General features: G+C 45.4%; 1 protein-coding gene across 2 annotated transcripts in view; it reads left to right on the forward strand.

The window, feature by feature from the left end:
* Positions 1-3291: 3291 nt before the first annotated feature.
* The window catches only part of USP13 (ubiquitin specific peptidase 13), a 134900-nt gene continuing 111931 nt past the window's right edge, over positions 3292-26260 (forward strand). For both annotated transcript variants that reach the window (XM_054479442.2, XM_054479443.2), the window contains exon 1: positions 3292-3922. In XM_054479442.2, coding sequence (XP_054335417.1) covers positions 3755-3922 — 168 coding nt within the window. In that variant the 5' untranslated portion in view covers positions 3292-3754. The remainder of the gene's footprint in view (positions 3923-26260) is intronic.

Raw genomic sequence — 26260 nt, forward strand, 5'->3', positions numbered from 1 at the left:
TATGTGGTGTGTTAGCTGGTTGTCTTTTGGCATAACTGTTACATGTTCGGCATGGATAGCACACAGGTTGGTGTCTTTAAAAAGGCCAACCAGATAGGCCTCACTTGCCTCCTGCAAAGTACCAACAGCTACACTCTGGAAGTGCATATTTGTTTTGAAGTCCTGAGCAATTTCTCGCACCAGACACTGGAAGGGAAGTTTGCGAATCAGTTCAGTGGACTTCTGATAACGTCTAATTTCACGAGTGCCACAGTACCAGGTCTGTAATGATGAGGTTTCCTCACCCGTCCAGTAGAGGGCGCATCTTGTGGCGTTTGTAGCTAGTTGCTTCCTGGGTTTTTTTTTTTTTTTTTTTTTTCTTTTTTTTTTTGAGACGGAGTCTCACTCTGTCGCCCAGGCTGGAGTGCAGTGGCGCGATCTTCGCTCACTGCAACCTCTGCCCCCCGGGTTCAAGCGAATCTCCTGCCTTGGCCTCCCGAGTAGCTGCGACTCCAGGCGCCTGCCACCGTGCCCAGATATATATATATTTTGTATTTTTACTAGGGACAGGGTTTCACCATCTTGGCCAAGCTGGTCTTGAACTCCTGACCTCGTGATCCACCCGCCTCGGCCTCCCAAAGTGCTGGGATTGCTTCCTGGGTTCTTTACCACCAATTGATTTTTGGGCAGTCAGCTTTGTACCAGCCATGGTATAAAGACCTCCTTACTTAGACCCTTTCTTCTGCTGGAACGTGGCGAGTGACAGGCGGCGCTGGTGTTGGAGAGCGATGGCTGAGTTTTAATTAATTTTTAAAGCAATACTTGAGGCCGGGCGCGGTGTCTCACTCCTGTAATCCCAGCACTTTGGGAGGCCGAGGTGGGAGACCAGACAGGCCAACGTGACGAAACCCCGTCTCAACAACAACAACAACAACAACAACAACAAATTAGCCGGGCGTGGTGGCGTGCATCTGTGGTCCCAGCTACTTGGAAGGCTGAGGCGGGAGAATCGCTTCAACCCAGGAGGCGGAGGTTGCAGTGAGCTGAGATTGAGCCATTGCAGTCCAGCGTGGGCGACAGAGTGAGACTCCATCTCAAAAAAGAAAGGGGAAAAAAAAGCAATACTTGCACATAATACAAATGGAATCATACAGAAAGCTAAAAAGTGGTAGTGTAGTAATCTGTTTTCACGCTGCTGACAAAGACATACCTGAGACCTGGCAATTTACAAAAGAAAGTTTTATTGGACTTACAGTTCTGTGTGGCTGGGGAGGCTTCACAATCACGGTGGAAGGTGAAAGGCAGGTCTCACATGGAGGCAGACAACTGGACAGAGCTTGTGCAGGGAGACTCCCGTTTGTAAAACCATCAGCTCTTGTGAGACTTATTCACTATCACAAGAACAGCATGAGAAAGACCTGCCCCCATGATTCAATTACCTCCTACTGGGTCTCTCCCACAACAGGTGGGAATTCAAGATGAGATTTGGGTGGGGACACAGCCCAACCATATCAGGTAGTAAGTTCTCCCTTAACCTCCGGCTTTCTGTTCTTCTCCCCAGATCCTGACCATCACTAGTTTCTTGTGTATTGCTCTAGAGACATCCTAAAGCCAAACAAGTGGGCATGCATACACATATGTATATTTTAAGGGGCTACATTAAAAATATTTACCGCAGGTACAACCAACTGGAATGAAGGCCCATGGTATATAGGATGTGCCAAAATGCCTACTGCATATTATCAGCCTTGCATGTATTCCTTGCTTTTATACACTAGTTTGCTTAAATTGCTTTTTTCATGTAGTAATAATTTGGAGATTGTTCCGCATCAGCACATGTAGAGCGACTTCATTCTTTTCAATGGTACTGTATTTTAACCACTTTCTACAGAAGGATCTTTAGGTTTTCCCCAGACATTTGTTACTCGAAACAGTGCTCTAACAAATATCTTTACACAGCCTGAATTTATCTGTTGCATAAATGTCTAGATAAGGAAATGCTGGGGAAAACAGTATGCACATATAAAGTTATGACTGGTATTATTACATTTCCTTCCAAAGAGGTTTATCGTTTTTATCCCCACCAACAATGTAATGAGGGTCTACTTCCCAAACCCATGCTAACTCAATATATCTTTACCAGCCCAAAGGATGAAAAACAGTGTCTCACTGATTTAATTTGCATTTAATCTAAGATTAAATTTTAAGGTTTGTAAAACCAAGTTTATCTCTGTAATTGGAGAAAACATCATCCATGAACCTGAAAGGTAATAAGCTGATGAGACTAAATTCAAAGCAAAAGCTCGCTGAGAGTATCTGCCCAATGAGGAAGATGACAATAGTGCCTGATTTTTTGCTCAGTGCCACCTCCTTCTCCGTTTCCAACAGAGAGCATTTGGGAGTGCTGAGTTATAAGAAAGTGGTGCGCTCGAGGCTTGCTTGAGGGTATGGAAATCTTGAGATAGGTCTGGAGAACCAGGGAGAGTTAATAGAGAAAAAATGTAAGAAAAAAAAAAAAAGAACTTAAGGACTATCTGATCTGGGAGAGGCTTACAAAAATTAGCGTTTTGGTTCACTATTTCTCGCTATTTCTGCGTTTCATTAACTGGCAGGGATCACTGGATACCCTGCCATGAATATATATATGTTGGGTGTAGTTAGAGAACCTCAATGTCATTGAACCCGTCTTGTGGGTTTTTTGGAGAAAATGAGAGTATGCTGGGAGACATGCTCTGCTTGCAAATGATCAATCCCCCAGCCCAACCCCGTTCATCATTTATTTTGAGGAACTGACGATCAAGACAGGAATATGTATGTCTGCCTACCAAATCCTCAAATCAGGCCACTGAATGTTCGACATGAGAACTTTGAATCACATAGAAGATACTCCAAAGGCAGTGAAAAATAGAAAGCCTTCCGACGCCCTGAAAAAAATTTTGACCATCCCTGACTTCCTCCAATATGTAAGAAAACCTGTATTATTATTATGCACACACACACACACACACACACACACACACACACACACACACCCTGGCCCCCCCGCCCCCCCCCCCACACCCTCTATCCTCACTCGATCTTATTCTATTCTATTTTTGAGCTTTGGATGTTAAAGTAAGGAACGAAGCTTAGTGGGGAAGCACCGAAGTGCATGGCGCAAATTTAGATTTAAACCTCACTTTAGATTCCAGATTTGCACATCGAGTCCCGCCCCTACCCAATCCGGGGACGTCACCGCTCTAGTCTTCGGCTGTTTTAAAAGCAAGCGGTTTTTAAAACCCCCAATCCTGCTCTTTGTGTTGGCCTCCTCGGAGTTGCCCCTCTGCAAGCCAACAATTCGGGATAGAAAACACCTCCGTGGTGTTTTCCCGGGGCTCTCCCGCGCCGCGTTCGGCCTCCAGCCCGCTCGGGCTCCCGCGCCGACGCCTCAGGGGCTCGCCCTCCGCCCCCCGCCGCCGAGCCCGGCCCGCGCGCAGGGCCCCTCTCCAGCGCCCCCTCCCCGGCGCGTTGCGGCTGGCGCTCCCCAGCCCCGCCTGACGCTGCAGCTGGGCCGGAGACTCGCCATTGGATTAAAAATAGCAGCGTCGCCCGTCCGCCCCGAGCCCCCAGTGCCCGCTCCCGCCCCGCGGCCCGCTCTCCCCGCCCGCCCCGGCTCGGCCGGCTGCCGTCGCCCGCGCAGCCCGCCCGTCCGCCCGCTCGCTGGCGCCGCGGCCGCCGGCAGACCCCGCGCTCCGGCTCCGGCTCGGCTCGCTGGGCTCCGGTGCGCGCCGAGGCCATGCAGCGCCGGGGCGCCCTGTTCGGCATGCCGGGCGGCAGCGGAGGCAGGAAGATGGCTGCAGGAGACATCGGCGAGCTGCTGGTGCCCCACATGCCCACGATCCGCGTGCCCAGGTCCGGCGACAGGGTCTACAAGAACGAGTGCGCCTTCTCCTACGACTCTCCCGTAAGTGAGACGCCTCGGGGGAGGGTCGCGGGGCCGGCGGCCTGCGGCACGTGAAGCCGGGGGAGAAGATGCGCAGTGGCGGCCGGGGACCTCTTCTCTTCCTCCGGGCGGCAGAGTTGGCTCAGGAGCACTGCAGTTCGGCAGACACTTAGTGAGCGCCCCAGGGCGGCTGCAGCCGAGGACTGGGTCGTGCTGGTGGCTTTGCTCCGCCAGCCTCCCCAGGCTGGAAGGGCCCGATTCCCAGCAGCTTGCACACAGCCCCGCCGCCGTTTAAAGATAGATGAAATACAAGAGTTCCCTACTTCGAACTGCACGTTGCAGATCGTTTGCGTCCTCCGCGGGGCAGAGCGCAGGGCGGGTAGGTGGACGGGGTGATCCCCCCACACCCCCGGACACACAGCCCTTCTTTTTCTGGGACATCTTGCTTTGCTCAGGGATCCCCACTCCTGGACAATTCTGATTTGCTCTCTGAGCTTTTCTTCCACCACTTCCCAATTCACCCCACTCCTTTTCTTGCCTTTAGAATGTCAGGGCCAGGCACGGTGGCTCACGTATGAAATCCCAGCACTTTAAGAGGCGGAGGCGGGCGGATCGCTTGAGGTCAGGAGTTCGAGACCCAGCCTGGCTAATATGGCGAAACCCCATCTCTACTAAAAAAAAAACCCCAAAAATTAGCCGGGCGCGGTGGCGGGCGCCTGTAGTCCCAGCTACTTGGGAGGCTGAGGCTTGAGAATCGCTTGAACCGGGAAGGAGGAGGCTGTAGTGAGCCGAGATCGCGCCACTGCCCTCCAGCCTGGGCGACAGAGCGAGACTCCGTCTCAAAAAAAAAAAAAAACAACAAACCAAAAAAATGTCAGATGAAACCTTCGGGTGCCTCCACTCGGGCAGCAGAAATAGGGGATCTACTGGATTGTGATGGTTTTCTTAAGCCTTCCCCCCCTTGCCCTTCTAAATTAGTCACTTGGACTGACATGCGCAAGTATAAATTATTAAAAGTTCAATCCCGAGTCATGACCTCGGAGAATGAGGAGGAAGCTGAGAGGGATCGCCGCCTTCCACCCGGGGCGGTTGGTGGTGGTTTTCACCTGGTTCTATGTGAATGTGTGAGAAGCAGCAGGAGGGTGAATGTCCCTTTCAAAAGTCAAAATGGGCTTCAAAGTGACTCAGCTGTCTGGCGTTTATCATGTCTTTTTGAGGACCAGGTTATTTTTATCCACCCACTTTAGATCTCATATGTCACCCGGCAGATCTCAATGCATTGGGAGGCGCATGGATTGGATGGACCGAGGCAGGTCTCGCAATGGTCTAATACATTTTATTCATAGCATGTGGAGTATTGTCAGAGGGGAAAAGAAAAGTCCAAATGAGCGGCAGCATTTCCAAAGTTTCCTTTATTATCTGTGGGTTGATTTTGGCTGGCTTCAAAGCACTTTTGCTCGATACACACTGGAGTATCAGAGTTAGTATCCTCTCTGTGACGTTTAGTTTTTTTGTTTATGGTAATTCCATATCATTTGAGGGATGAAACCTAACTTAATTTTTGATTGCTTACTTTTTTTTTCTTTCGAAAAGATCCACAGAGTGGAGTGTGACAATCGGCAGTCCTTTTTTAGGATGTTATCCATAAATTATTTGAAAATGCCATTTTCAGATTGTATGGCCAGTGTTGGGCAGTTCCCACTAATAGCTTCTAAAGGTGGAGAGGGATTACCTAAGCAATTGACAGATTGTTACCTCCAGGAAGAAGAAAGTGGCCTAAGTTTTTTAGGATAGCACGACATGGAAAGTGGGTCAAATGACTTTCCCCATGTTTGATTTGGGCTCTTCTTCAAGTTCTGCTTACAAACTTTGCTGCATAATGTAGTGGATAGCAGGTGTGGGAAAAAAGGCTGATTGTTTTAATTCACTTCCACAAATAGTTATTGGGAGCTTACTGTGTGTGTTTCTAGAATGTTAGTATTCTAGAAACATCTCGTCCAGTGTAGACTGATGATTTCAATCATATCACAGCAGTTCCTTGGGGGAGACTGGGATTATTTACAAGGTTGATGAATCAGTATATTTCATTATCTATGTTTCCGGGGAGGAAGGGAAGGAAAGTTTGATAACATTTATCGTAAAGCACAGTGCGTGATAATGGGAAGTTTTTTTTTTTTTGAGATGGAGTTTCGCTCTTGTTGCCCAGGCTGGAGTGCAATGGCACAATCTCAGCTCACTGCAACCTCTGCCTCCTGGATTCAAGCGATTCTCCTGCCTCAGCCTGCCAAGTAGCTGGGATTACAGGCGTATGCCACCACACCCGACTAGTTTTGTATTTTTAGTAGAGGTGGGGTTTCGCCATGTTGGTTAGCTGGTCTTGAACTCCTGACCTCAAGTGATCCACTCACTTTAGCCTCCCAAAGTGCCAGGATTACAGGCGTGAGCCACTGCACCCAGCCAGTATTTTGTTATGGTATGTAACACTACACTATGAATCCAATAAGGGTTTCTTCAGCAACCTCTACTATGTGCCATCTCATACATGCATGACTGTAAGGAGCATAAAGAGCAAAATCCATTGGTGCTAAACACACCAGAAACTTTAATCCACAAGTGCCATGGGATGTCTTAGGGAAAAGGCCAAAACCAGCTGAGTGGAAAAAAAAAGTCATCCCTGCATTGGTTACTTTTGAAAAAGATTATGTACAAAGATGGCTAGAAAATAAGGGACATCAACATTCCAGGCCAGGGAAATTATATGTGCAAAGAAGATATAACGTGTGAATATTTCCCACTAATTTGCCTGTAATGTATTTGGAATAAAAAGATACATTTGGCAAGTAGCAAGAAGTGAGGTAGAACCAAGTAGAGAGTAGATGATGGGGGCCTTGAATCCGGAAAACATTTGATCTTGATTTTATATGGTCGGTTATGGAAAGCTATTCTTGGTCATATGATTTAAAGTGGTGTTGGAGGAAGACTGAATCAACAAATCTTTATGATGTACCTACCATGTCTAAGGCACTGTCTGTAGATCTTTGCCATTCTTCACCTTTGTGGGATATGAGTAGTGTATTAGTATCTCTCTTTCCTTATTCCCACTTCCTTGGGCTTAACACATAGCATATGCTCAATAACAGCTATTTTGGGATAGTGAGAATTTGTCTTTCACCTATCTCTTTGATTTAATCCTGGGCCCACCCTGCCACCTTGATGTGTAGGTTCACCTCTCCATGGTTTGGTTCATTGCGCAAGGTCTGTAATGCACCTTCCCAGTGGAGCTTCTTTTCAAGACTGAATTCAAGTGGTTCTTGCTCTGTGAATCATTTCCGTATTGCCTCCCACTAGACCCCATAAGCATTCCTGTCTAACCCCCAGCGACATGTTCACGTGCTTGTCTCTGCCTTTGAGTGCGACCTTCCTGGAGAGTGGGGACTTTGTGTTATTTCCAGCAGCTGGTCTAGCATCTGGTATATATATCAGGAGCTCAGTGAATGCTTTGGAAATGTATGAATTCCATGGAGTTACAGGCCCTGCACATGGTGAGGATAAAACATATGGGAAATGTTGAGAAAGGAATCATGGGGGATTATCATATAGAATGAGGTGATTTCATTGATTGTTGGGGACAGTCGTGAAGGAGAGAGCCCAGACTGGCAGTGTTTGAATCCTGTCTCTGTCACTCAGTGTGTAACTTCTCTGAGCCCCAGTTTCTCCATCTGTAAAATGGAGACAATAACGACCTATCTCAAAAGGTTATTTTGTGGATTAAATAAATTAATACATAAAGTGTGTCTGGCCAATTAGTAATCACATACGCATTTGCTTTAAAAAAGGAGGAAAGGCCAGGGCGCAGTGGCTCACGCCTGTAACCCCAGCACTTTGGGAGGCCGAGGCAGGTGGATCACCTGAGGTCAGGAGTTTGACAGGAGGTGGAGGTTGCAGTGATCCAGGATTGCACCACTGCACTCCAGCTTGGGCAACAGAGTGAGACTCCATCTCAAAAAAAAAAAATAAAATAAAGTAAAAAAATAAAAAAGGAGGAAAGAGAGAAGAATGGAAGGAAGGAAGAAGAAAGAAAAATAGTCATGGCCGGGTGCTGTGGCTCACGCCTGTAATCCCAGCACTTTGGGAGGCCGAGGCAGACAGATCACAACATCAAGAGATCCAGACCATCCTGGCCAACATGGTGAAACCCTGTCTCTACTAAAAAAATTACAAAAATCATCTGGATGTGGTGGTGCGCACCTGTAGTCCCAGCTACTCGGGAGGCTGAGGCAGGAGAATTGCTTGAACCTGGGAGGCAGAGGTTGCAGTAAGCCGAGATTGCGTCACTGCACTCCAGCCTGGTGACAGAGGGGAACTCCGTCTCAAAAAAAAAAAAAAAAAGAGAAAGAAAAAGAGTTAATCACAAGTTGTAAGCCCAAGAGTCTGGTTGTCAGGGGTTGTGTAGGAAGTTTTGCGTGCTTAAGTGGAGGAGGGATGTCTTGGTTCACACTTCTGCTCATAAGCTTCCCTGGACCAGCATGGAAATCTCCTCTCATCTCTTTGGTTGTTGAGCTCCTCATTTCTATGGGTGTACTTTGTCCTGTGTCTCTTCAGTTTCTAGGTGGTCAGTTCCAGTGAGGCAAGTCTCTGGCTTGTCCATGTGTAAGACTCATTTCCTTTTCTTTCTCAGCCTCCTGAGTAGCTGGGATTACAGGTGCCCACCACCACGCCTGGCTAATTTTTTGTATTTTTGGTAGAGACGGGGTTTCACTATGTTGGCCAGGCTGGTCCTGAACTCCTGACCTCATGATCCATCCACCTTGGCCTCCCAAAGTGCTGTGATTACAGGTGGGAGCCACTGCACCTGGCCAACTGATTTCCTTTTCTAAGACCACCTTCCTCTTGTGATCATTTGTCTGGGCTCTCTCTCAACCTTCACCTTCTGCTTCAGACTTCATCCTTTCCTCTGAATGCCGGCATTACGTAGAGTCTGTGTCATGCAGCACAGCGGTTCTAGTCTGGTTTGCTCTCTTGTGCTAATTCTGCCCCCCTCCCCACCTGCATTGTAAGTGGAGCTGTTTATGCCTTGCCTTAGCTTGGGTCAACTGAAAATGGGGAGGCTTAGACAAGGCAGTTTATTTTGGAAAGTTATCCCAGGGAACAGAAGTGGAATTATGAGCAAGAGAATAGTGACAAAGAGAAAGAAGGAAAGCCAGTCCAAGAGTGAGTTATGGAGCTGGCTTCCACAGTGGGCAGCTAGAGCTAAACCTCACCGGGGACTCCCTGGGTAACTGCAGAATGTGCCTCAGAATCGTCCACTTGAGATGGAGCCGGGGAGAGTACTGTATTTATCCACTGGCTCCCATCCCCCATCTGTCAAGGTTTGTTCTAGGGGTGGAAAAGCCCTCACTCTTCCAAGTCTGTATTTATAGGCACTAAGCCTGCAAATGGGAAGTATTTTGACAGGCTGAGCAGGACCAGCAGCAGCTGAGAAGCAAGAGGTCCTCAGTGCAGCTGAGGCTAAGACTGTTGGGCCACACCTGCTGTGGCAATCAGCTGCATACGGTGGCTGAACCAAAAAGGTGGCCGGAGGGGATATGAGACTCAGCATAAATGGTTGCCCCTTACTCCCACCTCTTCTTCCCTTCTCGCATCAGGACTGTTTTGTAAGAAGGAGCTTTTTTCCCATTTTTGAAAGTTCTGAGATGGCTCGGTGATATTGAGATGTCACTGTTGGTTCTTTGTCTTCCTGGGAGTCTTTGGAAAACTCTGATGGACAGGGGCCATCAGGTGGAAGTGGCTGGTTTAGATCTCCACCAGGAAAGACTTTGAGATCTCCATCTACTTGTGGGAACACTTCATGTTAGGGGCTCAGTGAATCCTCTCTCTTTCTGTCCTTTCTTCCACAAGTATTTATTGATGTGCCTGGTATTCTCTCAAGCATTGTCAGTAATAATAATGACATCTCACATGTATATAGAGCAGTTTTCAAAGTGTGCTCCCTGAACCAGCAGCACTAGCGTGTCTTGGGAACTGCTAATTCTTGGGTCCCACCCCAGATCTTCTGAAACAGAATATCTGGGGGTGGGGGTGTAGCAGTCTGTGTGTTAATAAGCTCTTTGCGTGATTCTGAGACATGCCAAAGTTTGAGACCGAGCGATAGGGCACTTACTAGGCGCCATGCATCATTCCAAGCCTTCTAATTATTGCATGTATTATTTACCTATATGAACTCATTTAATCATCACAACAACCCTATGTTATATACTATTACCATTTTGCAGATCAGGAAACTCAAGTACAAAGATCACACAGATAGTAAGTAGTAGAGCTGGGATATGAATCTGGATTGTCTGACTCTAGAATCTGTTTTTAAAAAACCATTTTGGCTGGGCGCGGTGGCTCACACCTGTAATCCCAGCACTTTGGGAGGCTGAGGTGGGTGGGTCACCTTATGAGGTCAGGAGTTCGAGACCAGCCTGGCCAACATGGCGAAACCCCGTCTCTACTAAAAATACAAAAATTAGCTGGGCTGGGTAGCGGGCGCCTGTAGTCCCAGCTACTCGGGAGGCTGAGGCAGGGAGAATCGCTCGAACCCGGGAGGCAGAGGTTGCGGTAAGCCAAGATCCCGCTATTCCACTCCAGCCTGGGTGACAGAGCGAGACTCTGTCTCAAAAAACAAACAAACAAAACATTTTAACTCGTTTTAATTGTACAATTCAGTGGCATTAAATTACATTCTCATTGTTGTGTAACTATCACTACACATTGTTGTCTAAATATCACTACTGTCGATCTCCAGTTTTTCATCATTCCAAACTGAAACTCTGTATCCATTTGACAATAAACCCCCACTTCTCCCTTCTCCTAGCCCCTTGTAATGCCCATTCAACTTTCTGTGTCTATGAATTTGCTTATTGTAGGCACTTTATATAAGTGGAATCACACAGTATTTGTCCTTTCGTGTCTGGCTTATTTCATTTAGCATAATGTTATCAAGGTTCAGTGTTGTAGCATGCATCAGAATTTCCTTCCTTCTTAAGGCTGAATAATATTCCATCATATATATGTACATGTATTACATTTTATTTGTCCATTCACCTATTAATGGACATCGGGTTGTTTCTACCTTTTGACTGTTGTGAATAAAGCCGCTTCAATTATTGGTGTACAAGTGTTTGTTTGAGTCCGTGTAGATTCTCTCTGCATTTTACCATTGTACTATGCACATTGCCTTGCAGGCAATGAGACTTCCCATCATAATGTTTACTTATAGGGAGAAAAAAAGTTAATTTAGGATCTCTGTGGAAAACTCTTCCTCCTAATGGATAAACTGATACAAGGTAGTAAAGCAAAATTTCAGAGCAGACAGACTTTTTTCCACTTTGAAGATATAAACTTAAAGTAAATCTTATTAGTTTCACATGTCAAAAGCTTCCTTCCAAAAGCAACTTCCAAAAGCTGAAAAGTTGTTCTCGAGCAGTGATTCTCAAGCTTTTTGACCTCTTTATACTCTTAACTATTTTTGAGAACCGCAAAAAGCTTTTGTGTGATTTCTGTTGCTATTTACCATATTAGAAATTAAAACTGAGAAAAATTTAAAACACTTTGAACAATTACATTCTATTAGCTTTTGAAATGATGTCATTGCATGTCATGTAGCCTTGGGAAAATGCCACTGTATGCTATGAGAGAGAGAAAGGCAAGCAACTTCATGTTATGAAAATACTTTTGACCTCCCAAATTACTTAAAGACTCTGGGGTGTCAGAGGGTTACCAGGCCTTACTTTGGAAACCAAAGTTCTAGAGTTTAGGCAAGAAGATATAACCACTTATTCCAGTCACTTACCTCACCTGAAATGTAGCCTATAGGCTCACATTAAATTATTATCTTAATTTTAGCTCAACCATAGATGTCATATGTTGCATGCACATTCTTTTTGAAGCAAATTAAAATTTAGAGAATTTGATTGACACTTTTTGAAAAAATTAGAGCTACTTAAGCTGGGAATTTACTATTTCATAGATAGGAATTTTTTTTATTCTCTGAACTGTGAGTTTCATTGTAGGGTGACCTGGCTGGGCTGTTTCTTTGGGGAAGCTTAAATGTTAGTGTCTTGATTTTTTTTTTTTCCCTTTGGCTACCAGTTAGGAGACTATTCTGATTTCTTGCCTGGAAAGTACAGGCCTGTCTGCCAGTATTTAGGGAACTGAGTGGGAGCAGAGGGTGAAGGTGGTCTCAGCATCTGGGTATTGGATACCAGCTGGATATTGCCTGTAGGTTCTCAGCTGTGTCCCTGCTTTGCTAAGCTTCTCCCATCATTGCAGGGGCTGGCTCCTGGACATTGCATTTCCTAGAGTCCCTTGGTGGCAAGATTCTGATATTGATTTTTCCAGTAAGAGATTTTTAGAAGGCAAAAGAGAAGGAGAAGCCACTTTGCTATTGCAACTGTGGCACCTGGTCGATGTGAGGTTTTCGTAGCAGCATCTCAGTGAACTTCTGGGACACAGTTACCTCAGTGGTGGGGGATCTGACGTCATCTGTGCAGTTTCTTGTGACGCTTGTACATCCTGATTTCCCGAACACAGGCAGTGATTTCTCTGACTGTGGCTATCACTGCCCTTCCCATCATTTTTTAAGCTTTTAGTTTCCTGTATCAAATCTCTTCCTGCTTGTAATACCTAGAATAGCATCTATTTTCTGACTAAATCTGGACTGATACACATACATTCTTTTAGTCCCCATGTTCGTGATGGTGCCCCTATTCTTAACTAAGCCCATTCTGCCCCAGCGCTGAAACCTTTGTTTTCATCTGCTTTAGAGAATCACTCTCTAGTTCTTTGCCAGGAGAGGGAGGGGCCTCTTGGAGTGGAGGTGAGATTTGGGGCTCTGACGGCTACATAGAAACCCTTTCTTTTTATTTTAGCTCCTACTTCACCGCATCTTCCAGAGTTATCTTGAATTGCCAGTTCTGGAGTGTTTTGGGCCTTCTGGGGTGAAGATCGGGTTGGATCTTGGCTTTCCCTGCTGCTGGCCTAGGACTCAGCTGTGTCTCCATCTTAGTCTTTTAGCATTCATTTATCTGTCGTCCAGCTTTCCAGACTTTAGTGCTATAGCTTATGTCTTGAAAAAATCCCTTTGCTGTCCTTTGATTGGTGTTTCAGAAAGGAGTGAAATGGATGTCTTTGTGTCATTTGCCCTGTGTACCCCGAAATCCTGCTTTTCTAAAATCATAATCAAGAAGTCACTTGCTGTTGCTTTTGGACGGTAGTTCATTACCTTTAAAGTTGTACCATTTTTACAGCTTTGGAATGTGAGAGATGATGCTGAGCCTGTCAGAAAGACTTTTTGGAAAAGTTCATGTTCTCTGCTCATTTTGAATCTGGACATCTGCGCAACTCTGAATTCTCTTTTTCCTCCCCTGTATTCCTCTTCCTATGGACTGGAGCTCAGTTAAAGGAGCGGCCATCCATTTTAGTGCCCCAGATTGAGAGGTGTGTGGTATCATCCATTCTACCTCCTTCTCTCTCTTTTTATTTTTTAAATTGTGATAAAATACATATAACATAAACTTTACCATCTTAACCATTTTAAAATGTACAGTTCAGTGGCAATGAAGTACATTCACACTGTTTTGCAGTTATCACCACTGTCTGTCTTCAGAATTCTTTTCATCTTGCAAAACAGAAACTCTGTACCCATTAAACAATGACTCCCTGTTCTCCCCTTTTCTCAGCCTCTGACAACCACCATTCTACTTTTTGTCTCTAAGATTTGACCACTCTAGGTACTTTATACAAGTGGAATCATGCAATATTTGTCCTTTTTGACTGACTCATTTCACTTGGCATAATGTCTTCAAGGTTAATCCACGTTGTTGTGTCAATTTTCTTCCTTTGTAAGGCAGGATAATATCCCATTGTGTGTATATACCGCATCTTGTTTATCCAGTCATCTGTCAGGGACACTGGGTTGCTTCCACCTTTTGGCTCCTGTGAGTAGTGCTGCCATGAACATGGCTATCTCACTGTCTCTTTTAGCATCACATCCCATTAGTCACCAAATTCTGGTATATCCTCCTCTCTCCCTTGCACTGCTAAGGCTCAGGCCCTCATCCTTTCTCACCTGGACTGTTGCTGAAGCTTCCTAACAACCACCTTACTTTCCCTTCCAGTCTGTCACACTGCACTCTCAGATATTTTTAAAATAGGGGTCTGATCATGTCATTTTCCCACCTTGAAATCCTCAGTGGTGCCATTTAGATTTTTCTAACATGGCACGTCACCTCAGTTTACCTTGTTGATCCAGCTTTCCTGCCCTCTGCTTACTTTCTGTCTGTCCCAAAGGACTTTCCATTCTCTAGGTGCTCCGTGCTCTTGCCGTTCTCTAGGTGCTTTCCTAGAGACTTTCCATTCTCTAGGTGCTCCATGTGCTTGCTTATGTTCTTGCATTGGCCTAGAATGCATTCTCTCACCCTCATCCCCCTGGAAGAGCCCTGTTGGTCCTTTAAAGCCAGCTCAGGTGTTCTTTGTGAGGACTCCTCCCATCCTCAGAAGCTGAGTTAGGTATCTGTTTTCCTTTGCTTTTGCTTTGTACATCTCTGTCATGGGTGGGGTACAGATTGTGGGGATGTGGAATAGCTGAGGTCTTGGAGAATTAAAAGGAAAAGAGTAGAGAACTGAAAACTACACAATTTGTGAACCTGTGCCATTAAGCCTGCATCTTTTCTGATTTTCTGGGTTTTTTTTTTTTTTTGGAGTCTTGCTCTGTCGCTCAGGCTGGAGTGCAGTGGCGTGATCTTGGCTCGCTGCAACCTCCGCCTCCTGGGTTCAAGCTGGGATTACAGGTGTGTGCCACCATGCCCGGCTATTTTTTTGTATTTTTACTAGGGATGGGGGTTTCACCATGTTGGTCAAGGTGGTCTCGAACTCCTGACCTCAAATGGTCTGCCCACCTTGGCCTCCCAAAGTGCTGGGATTACAGGCATGAGCCACCACACACAGCCGCCAGTATGATATTTTCATGGTATCTTATTATCTGAAACATCATAGGTTTGACCCTTGAAAAGCCAGGGAAAAGTGTCTTGGGTACTTGCTGAGTGTTTAATATGTTGTGATTCTAGGGTGCTTGGTAAAAGATCCCACATTGGGCCCCTCAGGGAGACGACAAGAGGACTGAGATCTATGGTTGCAGATCAGGCCTCTGTCTGGTCTGTTCAGTACTGTGGTGATGAGTTAGGACTTCCCTTGTTCCCAGGCACAGGGAAGATGTGAACAGGAACACCTATTTTTAGGGCTAGAACAACAGGACAATGTAACAATGACAAGAATTTAATGAATCTGAATATGCCTCTGGACAGAGATGTTGCTTGAGGTGCAGGATAGTATGTGCCTCATGTGGTAAGATTAAAAAGGAAAGACGGTGCGCGGTGGCTCACGCCTGTAATCCCAGCACTTTGGGAGGCCGAGGAGGGTGGATCACCTGAGGTCAGGAGTTCAAGATCAGCCTGGCCAACATGGTGAAACTCCATCTCTACTAAAAATACAAAACTTAGCCTGGCGTGGTGGCAGGCACCTGTAATCCTAGCTACTCAGGAGGCTGAGGCAGGAGAATCGCTTAAACCCAGGAGGCGGAGGTTGCAGTGAGCCAAGATCGTGCCATTGCACTCCAGCCTGGGCAACAGAGTGAGACCTTGTCTCAAAAGAAAAAAAAAAGATTAAAAAGGAAAGATTCTGCTTTGTGTTAATAAGTGTTAATACTGACTTATGGCTTCCTGTGCGCTCTGCACTGCAGTTGGTATTATAGGGGTAGAGAGGGTGTAAGTGGGAGGGAAACAGGTCCATGGCAGGATCTCTATCATAGTGGAGTGTGTATATTAATTTCAAGTGTCTATTATGGAAAGTCTGGCATGAGGACATAACCGCTTGAGCTAACTCCAATCCATCAAGTGTCTATTATGAGTCAAACACTATGCCAGGCACTTTTATGTATGTCATCTCATTTAATTATGATAGTAATTGGCTTACATGTTATAGTTACGATTTTGCCCATGTGTTACAGATGAGGAAATGGAGAGTCAGAGAGGTTAGGTAATTTGTTCAAGGATTTGTTCAAAGATGGCTTCATGACAGAGGTGGTCTTTAAACCCTCATGAGTCATGAAGTTAGACCCTGCAGCACTTTTAGGATATTTGAGGCTTTTCTTTTTTTTGAGACAGAGTCTTGCTGTGTTGCTCAGGCTGGAGTGCAGTGGTGTGATCTTGGCTCACTGCCACCTCCGCCTCCCCAGTTCGAGTGATTCTTGTGCCTCAGCCTCCTGAGTAGCTGGGACCACAGGCATGCACCATCACACCCAGCTAATTTTTGTATTTTTAGCAGAGACAGGGTTTCTCCATGTTGGCCAGGGCGTTCTTGAACTCCTGACCTCAAGTGATCTGCCTGCCTTGGCTTCTCAAAGTGCTGGGATTACAGGCATGAGCCACTGCACCCAGCTGGATATTTAAGCTTTAAACAGTGTGGTGCTTAAAATTTGTGAGAGGAGATTTTAGACCTGGGAATAATCAACAAAATCTAGTAGAGTTACTGGCCTGGACAACTGGTTGGAATCCGAAGAGGCAGCGCTTTGGAGGGGTGGAGGCGGACAAAGATATGGAGTTGGGACCAACTTGGCTTGTATGTGAGATAGTAAATTGTCTTATGGAAGAGAAGATTCCTGGGGAGACTGGAAAGCAAGGTTGAATCCTCTGTGGGATGTAAAAGAGGTTGGTCTTGATAAGGTTAGACCTGAGGGACCAGCCAATTATGAGCAAGGGAAAAGCATGAGGATGGTGGTCATTCTGGAAGTGGAATGAGGAATAGCTGGGAGTGGCTACAGGAAGCAGGGTTGAAAGTAATTCACATATTGTATCATTTGTGTAAAGCTGCTGAATTGCCCCTTTGGAGGTGCCATTTGGGGCAGGTTCTGCCATTGATTGTCTGGCCTGTTCTTTGGAAGAAGCCTCAGTTGGTGTGAATTTTCTGTCTAGGTCCCCAGTTTCATTGCTGGAGACAAGCTGATTAGGGCGAGTAGGCTGTGAGAGCCTCTAAGTCTTGCAGCTCCTTCACCAGTGTCTTGGAGCCCAGCACTTTGGGTCTTGCCGCTGTTTTTGTCAGGGAGCTGTCAATCTGGAGTGGCCACTTCCCAGGGACTCCAGCTGTCCTTTTGCATTTGGGGAGTGGAGCTGGCAAAGCCTGCTGAAACCTCTCTCCTGCCCCGCAGGAGAGCTTGGCAGGGTGCCTGGTTGCAGGCTGCTTACTTGAGTGGGGCTACTGTCCTTTGCCTGTCCCTCCTGCTTTCCTTGAATGAAACAGTCTTGAAAAAAAGAGAAACTGCTCTTTTCCCCAAGCCCCCACCAGAGCATGTGCTTGCCGACAGCCGCCCACCTGGCTCCTGTCACCAAAACGACATCTGCTTCTCAGTAGCACCAGGCAGCCCGCAGGGGGCTAGACTGGCCTGGGCTCAAATCCACCTCCACTTACTACTTAGTAGCCATGTGACTTCAGCAAATGCTTTAATGTCACTGAATTCCTGTGAGCCTTGGTTTCCCCCTCTGTAGTGCCTTACCTTGCAGGGTTGTTGTAATCACAGCTGCCCATTCAACCTATCTTATTGCTGTCCTCTCTGGAGCTATCCCCTCCCTAGCTCTCACTTTTAAGCTAGTGGATCTGTAACAGAGGTACTTGACCTTTTAGTAGTGGTTTAGTGAGGGGTTCTCTTCGAGAAGAAGATGAAATGGCATTTATGGAGTCTTGGGGTTGCCGAAGAGAGACATCTTTTACTTGGTAATTCTGCATAAGGCTCTCCCCAACAGTGAAAGCTTTTGCTGGCCTCTTTGATGGGAACTCTGTTCTGGGCCATTATTCATACTCAAATTCAGATCAGAGGGATGGGCTTTTATGGGTTAGCCTGGAAATTCAATCTTCATGTTTATCAGGGGGATTTCATCCGGAAGAAAATCATCACTTTTAAAAAATAAAATAAAAATAAGAAATGACTATAAAAGGTGTACTGTTGACAAGGTGGTTTCACATTTTCTTTTTGTATGTGTAAGTCGGGAACTGCTGCAGGTGCTCAGTTCAGTGTGTTCGTATGCCGATGGTTTCCATGTTCCCCATTTGTCCTGAGACTGTTGTAGTAGCTGAACCTCGTGCCCTGCCCCTGGCCTTCCCCAGCTGCTGTGGGGGACAGCATCCTCATTGCTCAAAATACCTAGAAGAATAAATCTTTTTTTTTTTTTTTTTTTTTTTTGAGAGAGAGTTTCGCTCTTCTTGCCCAGTCTGGAGTGCAGTGGAGTGATCTCGGCTCACCGCAACCTCCGTCTCCTGGGTTCAAGTGATTCTTCTGTCTCAGCCTCCTGAGTAGCTGGGATTACAGGCAAGCATCACCACACCTGGCTAATTTTTATATTTTTAGTAGGGACGGGGTTTCTCCATGTTGGTCAGGCTGGTCTCGAACTCCTGACCTCAGGTGATCTGCCCACTTTGGCCTGCCAAATTGCTGGGATTACAGGCGTGAGCCACTGTGCCCAGCTGATTCGGTTTTATACTTATCAAAAAAGTTAATAAATGATGCCTAAGTAGAACAGTAAATTTATAGTGTTGTCAAAACTTAGTTGTTCAGCCTCTGCCTTTAGCTGTGCAGGACCAGGCTGTACAGCTCTAACGCATAGGAGTCCTCTGCAGAAAGGGAGACACTCAAAGTCCGAGCAAGCTGGAGGAATCATTACTGCATTAACATTTCAACATTTATTTATTTGTACGTTTTTTTAGAGATGGGGTCTTGCTATGCTGCCCAGGCTGGCATCGACCTCCTGGGCTCAAGCGGTCCTCCCGCCTCGGCCTTTTGAGTAACTGGGACTACGGGTGTGTACCACCATGCCTGCTGCTGTTTTTTTCTTGACATTTCACAGACGTTTTATCAGTGTTTAGCAGCAAGGCCTATACTCTGTTGGGATTACATGCATTTGTTCTTTCCTACCTAGTTTATGTGAACACGTTTACTTCACTGGATTTGCTATTGAAACCAAGATTTTGGATTTTGCAACTATTGTATTCTGGTAATTCTGTTTTACTGGTGACCTGTTTGGTTATTCCCTGCTATCCAGCCTGTTTTCTTTCTTTCTCTGTTTATTTGTTTTTTGAGACAAGGTCTCGCTCTGTTGTCCAGGCTAGAGTGCAGTGGTGTGATCTTGGCTCACTGCAACCTTGACCTCCTGGGCTTAAGCAGTTCTCCTGCCTTGGCCTCCCAAAGTGCTGAGATTACAGGCAGGAGCCACTGCTCCCCGCCCTATCTTCTGATAGTGCTTTCTCTCCATTATATTTCCCCCTTCTGTGTGTTGCATGCTTGCTGCCCTTGATCTGGAATCTTGTTTTACTTTCTTATTGTTCACTTGCTTCCTATCTACGGGTGATTAATTTGCTCATTTGCCTCTTATTTATGGGTGCTTAATTTTTGCATTTTAAAATTCTTGTCTGGTTTGCTCTGGAAGCGAGAATATACTGGAGATCTGTGCTCTGGTTATTGGAACACTCATGTCTTTCATTCGGACATGGAAGTACCTGAGAGGTTGAATTAATAGGTAGGTGGTTGCTTGATGAAAGCAAAAGTTGGGCAGAGACAGGAGGGTGCTCTTATGGACTCAGTAATGAATCAGAACCATTAGGAGTTGTCCTCACTTCCACCCTTTTCCACATGCCTCTACATCTAATCCATCTCCTGGGCTAGTGTGCTGTATCCTAAAATTATATCCTGGCTGGGTGCAGTGGCTCACGCCTCTAATCCCAGCACTTTGGGAGGCCAAGGCTAGCAGATCACCTGAGGTCAGGAGTTTAAGACCAGCCTAGCCAACATGGTGAAACTCCATCTCTACTAAAAACACAAAAATTAGTCAGCGTGGTGGCACACGCCTGTGGTCCCAGCTACTTGGGATGCTGAGGCATGAGAATCTCTTGAACTTGGGAGGCAGAGGTGCAGTGAGCTGAGATTGCGCCACTGGACTCCAGCCTGGGCAAAAGAGCAAGACTCCGTCTCAAAAAAAAAAAAAAAATTAATTAAATAAATAAGTATAATATCCTGACACTGCCCGTTTCCCTGTCTCTGCTGTCAGCCCCTTTCCCTCTTCCTCCTGCCATCTTCCCCAGGCTAAGCCACCATCTGGCCTTGTTTAGACAAAGGCTGTCTAAAAGAACTTTCTGAGATGATGGAATTGTTTTGTGTCTTAGCTGTCCAGTAGGGTAGCCACTAGCCATCTTTGGCTGTTGAGCACTTGAAATGTGGCCAGTGTGGTAGAGGAACTGAATTTTTAATTTAACTTAATTTAAATTTAAATATTCACATGTGGCTAGTGGCTACCATGTTAGACAGTGTGGGTCTAGACTATACAGTAGCCTCTCAACTGCATATTTTCTTGACCGCCCCCCTCCATAATTCTTCTGCAGTAGCCAGAGTGATCTTTGAAAAATGTAGATGAGATCATGGCACTTCTCACTCTAGAAGCCTCCAGTGGCTTTGCTTCTGCCCAGTGTGCACCCAGCTCTCCCCTGGCGTGCGAGGCTTCCTTGAGCTGACCTTTGCAGCCCTGTCCTCCTGTACTGTCACCACCTTTTTCTCATGCTCCTCCAGCACCCGGCTGGCTTTCTATCCTTCAAAGCAGTAGCCAAGCTTTTTCTGGAGTTGGGACCTTTGCACATGCTTTTGCATCTGGAGAGGGTACTCTTCCTTCTTTGCTTGCCTGACTACTCATCATCTTTGAAGTCTCAGCCTCCTAGAGACAGCCCTGTCCCCCATCTGTATAAAGACCCCAATCCTTAGGCTCCTCTTATCACTGCTGGAAATCATCTTCGATGTCTCTTTCTTGCTTGTTGCCTGTCTCTCTTTACTAGGACGTAAATGTCATTAGGGCACCACCCTTGCTGGGTCTCTGATGTCTTGCATTGAGGGACTGAACACATTCCTTCTGCCCTTCACCCCCACGGCCTTCTTTTGCCTCTAGAGAAGACATCACGGCCTCACTCTCATGGCTTCTTTTCCATTCTCCACATTGACCATCCCCTTCTGTAAACATGAGTGGGAGCCAACTAGAGTACAGTGTTCCCGATTAGTTTCATTTTTCCCAGTTGTAATCATAGTCTCATTTGCCTCCCTGAGGTTACACTCCTTATCACCTCTATTTTACTTGTTCCTGAATTTCGTCAGCTACAAATCTGAAGATATTCTCTTATTAATCTCAAATTATTGGCTGGGCGCAGTGGCTCATGCCTGTAATCCAGCAATTTTTTTATTTTTTTTGAGACAGATTCTCGCTTTGTCACCCAGGCTGGAGTGCAGTTGCACAATCTCAGCTCACTGCAACCTCTGCCTCCTGGGTTCCAGCAATTCTTCTGCCTCAGCCTCCCGAGTAGCTGGGATTACAGGTGTGTGCCACCATGCCCAGCTAATTTTTGTATTTTTAGTAGAGACGGGGTTTCACCATGCTGGCCAGGCTGGTCTCGAACTCCTGACCTCAGGTGATCTGCCTGTCTCGGCCTCACAAAGTGCTGGGATTACAGGTGTGAGCCACTGTGCCCGGCCAATCCCAGCACTTTTGGAGGCCAAGGTGGGTGGATCACTTGAGATCAGGAGTTCAAGACCAGTCTGGACAACATGGCGAAACCCCGTCTCTACTAAAAATACAAAAATTAGCCACTTATGGTGGTGGGCACCAGTAATCCCAGCTACTTGCGAGGCTGAGGCAGGAGACACCCTTGAACCTGGGAGGCAGAAGTGGAAGTGAGCCCAGATCGTTCCACTGTATTTCAGCCTGGGCGACAGAGTGAGACTCTCTCAAAGATAAAAAATAAAAATCTCAAGTTATTGCCACCACGCTTTACTTTGAGTAGTGGGAATATACAGCCCCCATTAAGCTGTGTGGTTGGGAAGCCAGGTTTGAGAAAAGGGAGCATATCTAAATACATTCAGTTAAAAAACTTTTATTTATATTTTAATTAAAAAATAAATCTATGTTTCTGAAGAGAAATTAAAAAATGCCAGAAGAAAATGGGAAGAAAAAAATTCCCACATTGTCTCCCCATGCTGAGATAACATCATACGCCAGGAAGAGCGTGCATGTCATGTATATTATAACATCATACATAGTGTTTTGTTACCTGCTTTCTTCGCCCATGTACATATTTTTCTATCAGTAAACACTCATCCACAAGTCAATTTTAAATAGCTGAAGCGTGTTACATTTCATGGAGGTACCATAAATTATTAAGCAAATCTGTTCTTGGGCATTTGGGTTACTTCTTTTTATAATTACAAACAGCTCATTTGGTTAATTTTTTTTCCCGTCCACTCTTTTTTGAGTTGATGTTCTAGAAAATATCGTGTTCTGGTCTTCTTGGCCTTCCTTTCCCAAGGGTGTGTGAGTCACAGTCTTCCCGCGGTGTTAGTATGTGATTTGTCCTGGCGTGGATTTGTTGTGACTCCATCTACCTACATCATGTTTCTCTTTGCAGCAATGACCGCTTGTTTTCCACAGGAGACACTGTTCTGTAGTTATAAAAACAAGTGTTACGCAGCGACTGTGTTTCCTGAGCGCGTTGCTCACATAAGCTCATGCTCCCTTCCTGTCTTCCAGTGGGAAGGCTGGTTGCCAAGAAAACATCATCGTAAACAAAGTTCTCTGAACACCTACCGATTGACAATGTGGTGTATTTTTATTTAAAATGACTATTCACTTGCTACTCTGAAACATGTTGCAATCTTGACCTTTATATTTGCCACCGTTTTAACATTCTTTTAAATGGCAGGCAATATAAAATCAGTGACTTTGTCTTTGATGTTACTTCTGAATAGTGCATAGAGGGATACAATACAAAGTAGTAAATGAATGGCTAAGTATATACTGTATGTATATTGAAATGCATTGAAGACAGGATTTTAACAATACATGGGGCTTCTAATGCTGCTCCTTTCTTTTTCTTCTTTCTTTCTTTTTTTTTTTTTGAGACGGTGTCTCGCTCTTTTGCCAGTCTGGAGTGCAATGGCGCGAACTTGGCTCACTGCAATCTCTGCCTCCTGGGTTCAAGCAATTCCCCTGCCTCAGCCTACTGAGTAGCTGGGACTACAGGTGTGTACCACCATGCCCGGCTAATTTTTTGTATTTTAGTCGAGATGGGGTTTCACCATGTTGGCCAGGATGGGCTTGATCTCCTGACCTGCCTCCCAAAGTGCTGGGATTACAGACGTGAGCCTCCGCACCTAGCCAATGCTGCTCCTTTCTTACCATTTGATTGTGGGGCGGGAGAAGTTGTCAAGGGAAATCATTATAGAGCCCTGTGCAGTATTTCTTGACTTTCTTCTGATTTTGGATGTCAAAGTCTTGCATCTTGGTCAAGTTTCTGGTTAGTGCATCATAAAAATGATCATTAGAATCCTATTTAGCTTAAGATTGTGCACAGAACTGCACATTGGTCATTCTGGGCTGGGTGTCCTCTGAGCACAGGAGGCAGGTAGGATCCAAGGTGGGATGGTGGTTTAGAGAAGGCAGCCACTTTCCTGAAGAACCATGTGAGACTGGCTTGGTTACAGCAGGTGGGAGAGCTGGGGGCAGTGGGGTTCAAGTGTCCAGGCTGCTAAGAGTGACTTCAGCCAAACAAACCTGAAAAGCTAGAATTTCTGCTGGTGCCTCAGGCTGTTTTTCTGTGCGTGGCCATGAGTTTTATTTTGAGAATTCCCATTGTTTAGTCGTGCCAGAGACTTTAAGTGGAAGCTGTATTATGAAGTATTTTAAATTCAGATCAGAAGGGCACTGAGGAGTAGTTTGAGAGAGAGACCCAATAACAAATAATGGAGACAAAAACTATCATTCATCCTACAAAAGTTTGTTCAATCCTGCCCCGTAGCAGGTACTGTTTTTGGGATTCAGTGGTGAATATGACACAGTTTTCCTGCCCCCTGCCCTGTACCAGGTACTATTTTTAGGATTCAGCAATAAATGATACAATTTTCTTGCCTTCAAGGAGCAAATGTGTATTTCAGCTTCTAAAGGTACTGGCGGCAAACTCAAGGAAGCCTGGGTTTCTCATAGCGATAGATTTCAATGAGCGTGACACTGATTGTGAAATGAAAGCAGATTTAGGGTCAAGGACTGTCAGAACAGGGGCTGAGCAGGGAGATGTGGGAGTAGTTCCTGGGCAGAGACTGGCAGAGTGTGGCGTTTGGGAAGCGCCTGCAGTGAGGAGGCATTGATGGGGCTGCTGTGAAGGCTGCAGGCCTGACCTCGTGTCCTGAAAGTCTTTTAGATAATGCTTTCCTGGCGGGTGAGACACTCTTAGACTTGGGCCGAGTTCACCTAGCTCTAGACAAGTGCTACCTAAAGTGTGTCAGCTGACTGGGCTGAGAGATGAGTACAACACTAAGAGTAGTGTTTTGAGATTTCTTTCTTTCGTTTTTTTTTTGAGACGGAGTTTCGCCCTTGTTGCCCAGGCTGGAGTGCAACGGCACGATCTTGGCTCACCGCAACCTCTGCCTCCCGGATTCGAGCGATTCTCCTGCCTCAGTCTTCCTGAGTAGCTGGGATTACAGGCATGTGCCACTACGCCTGACTAATTTTGTATTTTTAGTAGAGGTGAGGTTTCTGCATGTTGGCCAGGCTGGTCTCGAACTCGTGACCTCAGGTGATTCGCCCGCCTCGGCCTCCCAAAGTGTTGGGATTACAGGCGTGAGCCACTGCGCCTGGCCTGTTTTGAGATTTATATAGCAACTTGACATTGTAGCCACAGCCAAGTGTGTGACCAGTGGATCTGTTTGCCTAGGACATAGACCGGTTTGGGTTTTGTGGAACTTAAGGTGTGTGGTGAGTAAGACCATATCTGGCTGGAGCTTTGAACTAGTCATGTGCAGTATGAAAACAACACGAAACAAAAAACAAAAACAACCTCATCCATCCTGACAATAGTTGGAAAAGCACCACTCTAGACCAAGCAAGACTCATTACACACAATTCATAAATTTGTCTTTTTAAATAATGTTGCAGTATTTTCTTGTGCTTATATGCCACGATTTCTTAATTCCTCTATTTGGGGCCATTGCTACATTATTTTATTATAGATAGTGCATGTGTGAATATTTTTATACAAATTCGTTTTTTTAAAATTCTTCTTTTGGGCCTGTACCCAAAGGGGAAATACTGTGTCAAAGGGTCACTGTTTTTTTGCTCTCTAGAAAGGCTGAGCCGATTTATATTGTAGGAGAGGATATACGGGTTTTCTCTGTGGCTTCAGGCTGTGCAATTTTAATAGTTTTTGCTGGTTTATGAGGCCTGTACCTGTGCCTTGAGATTGTTTTAATACGATTACTTAAGGAGGTTGTGAGGATGTGATGGTTTGATTTTAATATTTTCTCACATTGGAAACTAAACAGTCTTTAAAAAAATTCTTTCCCAGCACTTTGGGAGGCCGAGGCAGGCGGATCACAAGGTCAGGAGATTGAGACCATCCTGGCCAACACGGTGAAACCCCGTCTCTACTAAAAATATAAAAAATTAGCCAGGCATGGTGGCAGGCGCCTGTAGTCCCAGCTACTCAGGAGGCTGAGGCAGGAGAATGGAGTGAACCCAGGAGGCGGAGCTTGCAGTGAGCAGAGATCACGCCACTGTACTCCAGCCTGGGTGACAGAGCGACACTCCATCTCAAAAAAAAAAAAAAAAAAAAAAAAATTCTTAAGTTGAATTTGAATGTTGACATCTTGTGATTCATCAGTTTTTATATAGTTTGGATACATGCTTTTATTCACTGTACTTTATATCTTTCCCCATTCTCTTGCTTTTTGTTTCGTTACATTTTGTGGTGCAAAACATGTTCACTAGTGTTTATATTTTTAGACTAAACTACATCATCTCTGATGATATCCTTAATTTTGTTGGCCAGAAATTATTTCCCCTTTAAAAGTGGGCTGAATATATGATTCTGCTCTTTTTAGTTTTGTAATTGCTTATTTCTTGGATCTGTTTGGACCTTATTACCATGTTTCGTATAAGTTGTAGATCTAGGTTAATTTTCTTCTATACTGATGTTAATTTTTCTAGTAACTTTTATTGGTGATTCTTTTCCGCATTTTTGTATTTCCTGTGATTTGACATATATTAAACAATTATCTTAGAATGAATATATTTCTGGGGCCTCCATTCTTATGCTACCATTAATTTTTTAAAAAAATTTACCCAATGTTATATGAGTTTTATCTGTAACCTATTTTATTATTATTATTATTATTACTATTTTTGAGACGGAGTCTCGCTCTGTTGCCCAGGCTGGAGTGCAGTGGTGTGATCTCAGCTCACTGCAACC

Source organism: Pongo pygmaeus, chromosome 2, assembly GCF_028885625.2.
Source record: "Pongo pygmaeus isolate AG05252 chromosome 2, NHGRI_mPonPyg2-v2.0_pri, whole genome shotgun sequence".
NCBI lineage: Eukaryota > Metazoa > Chordata > Mammalia > Primates > Hominidae > Pongo > Pongo pygmaeus.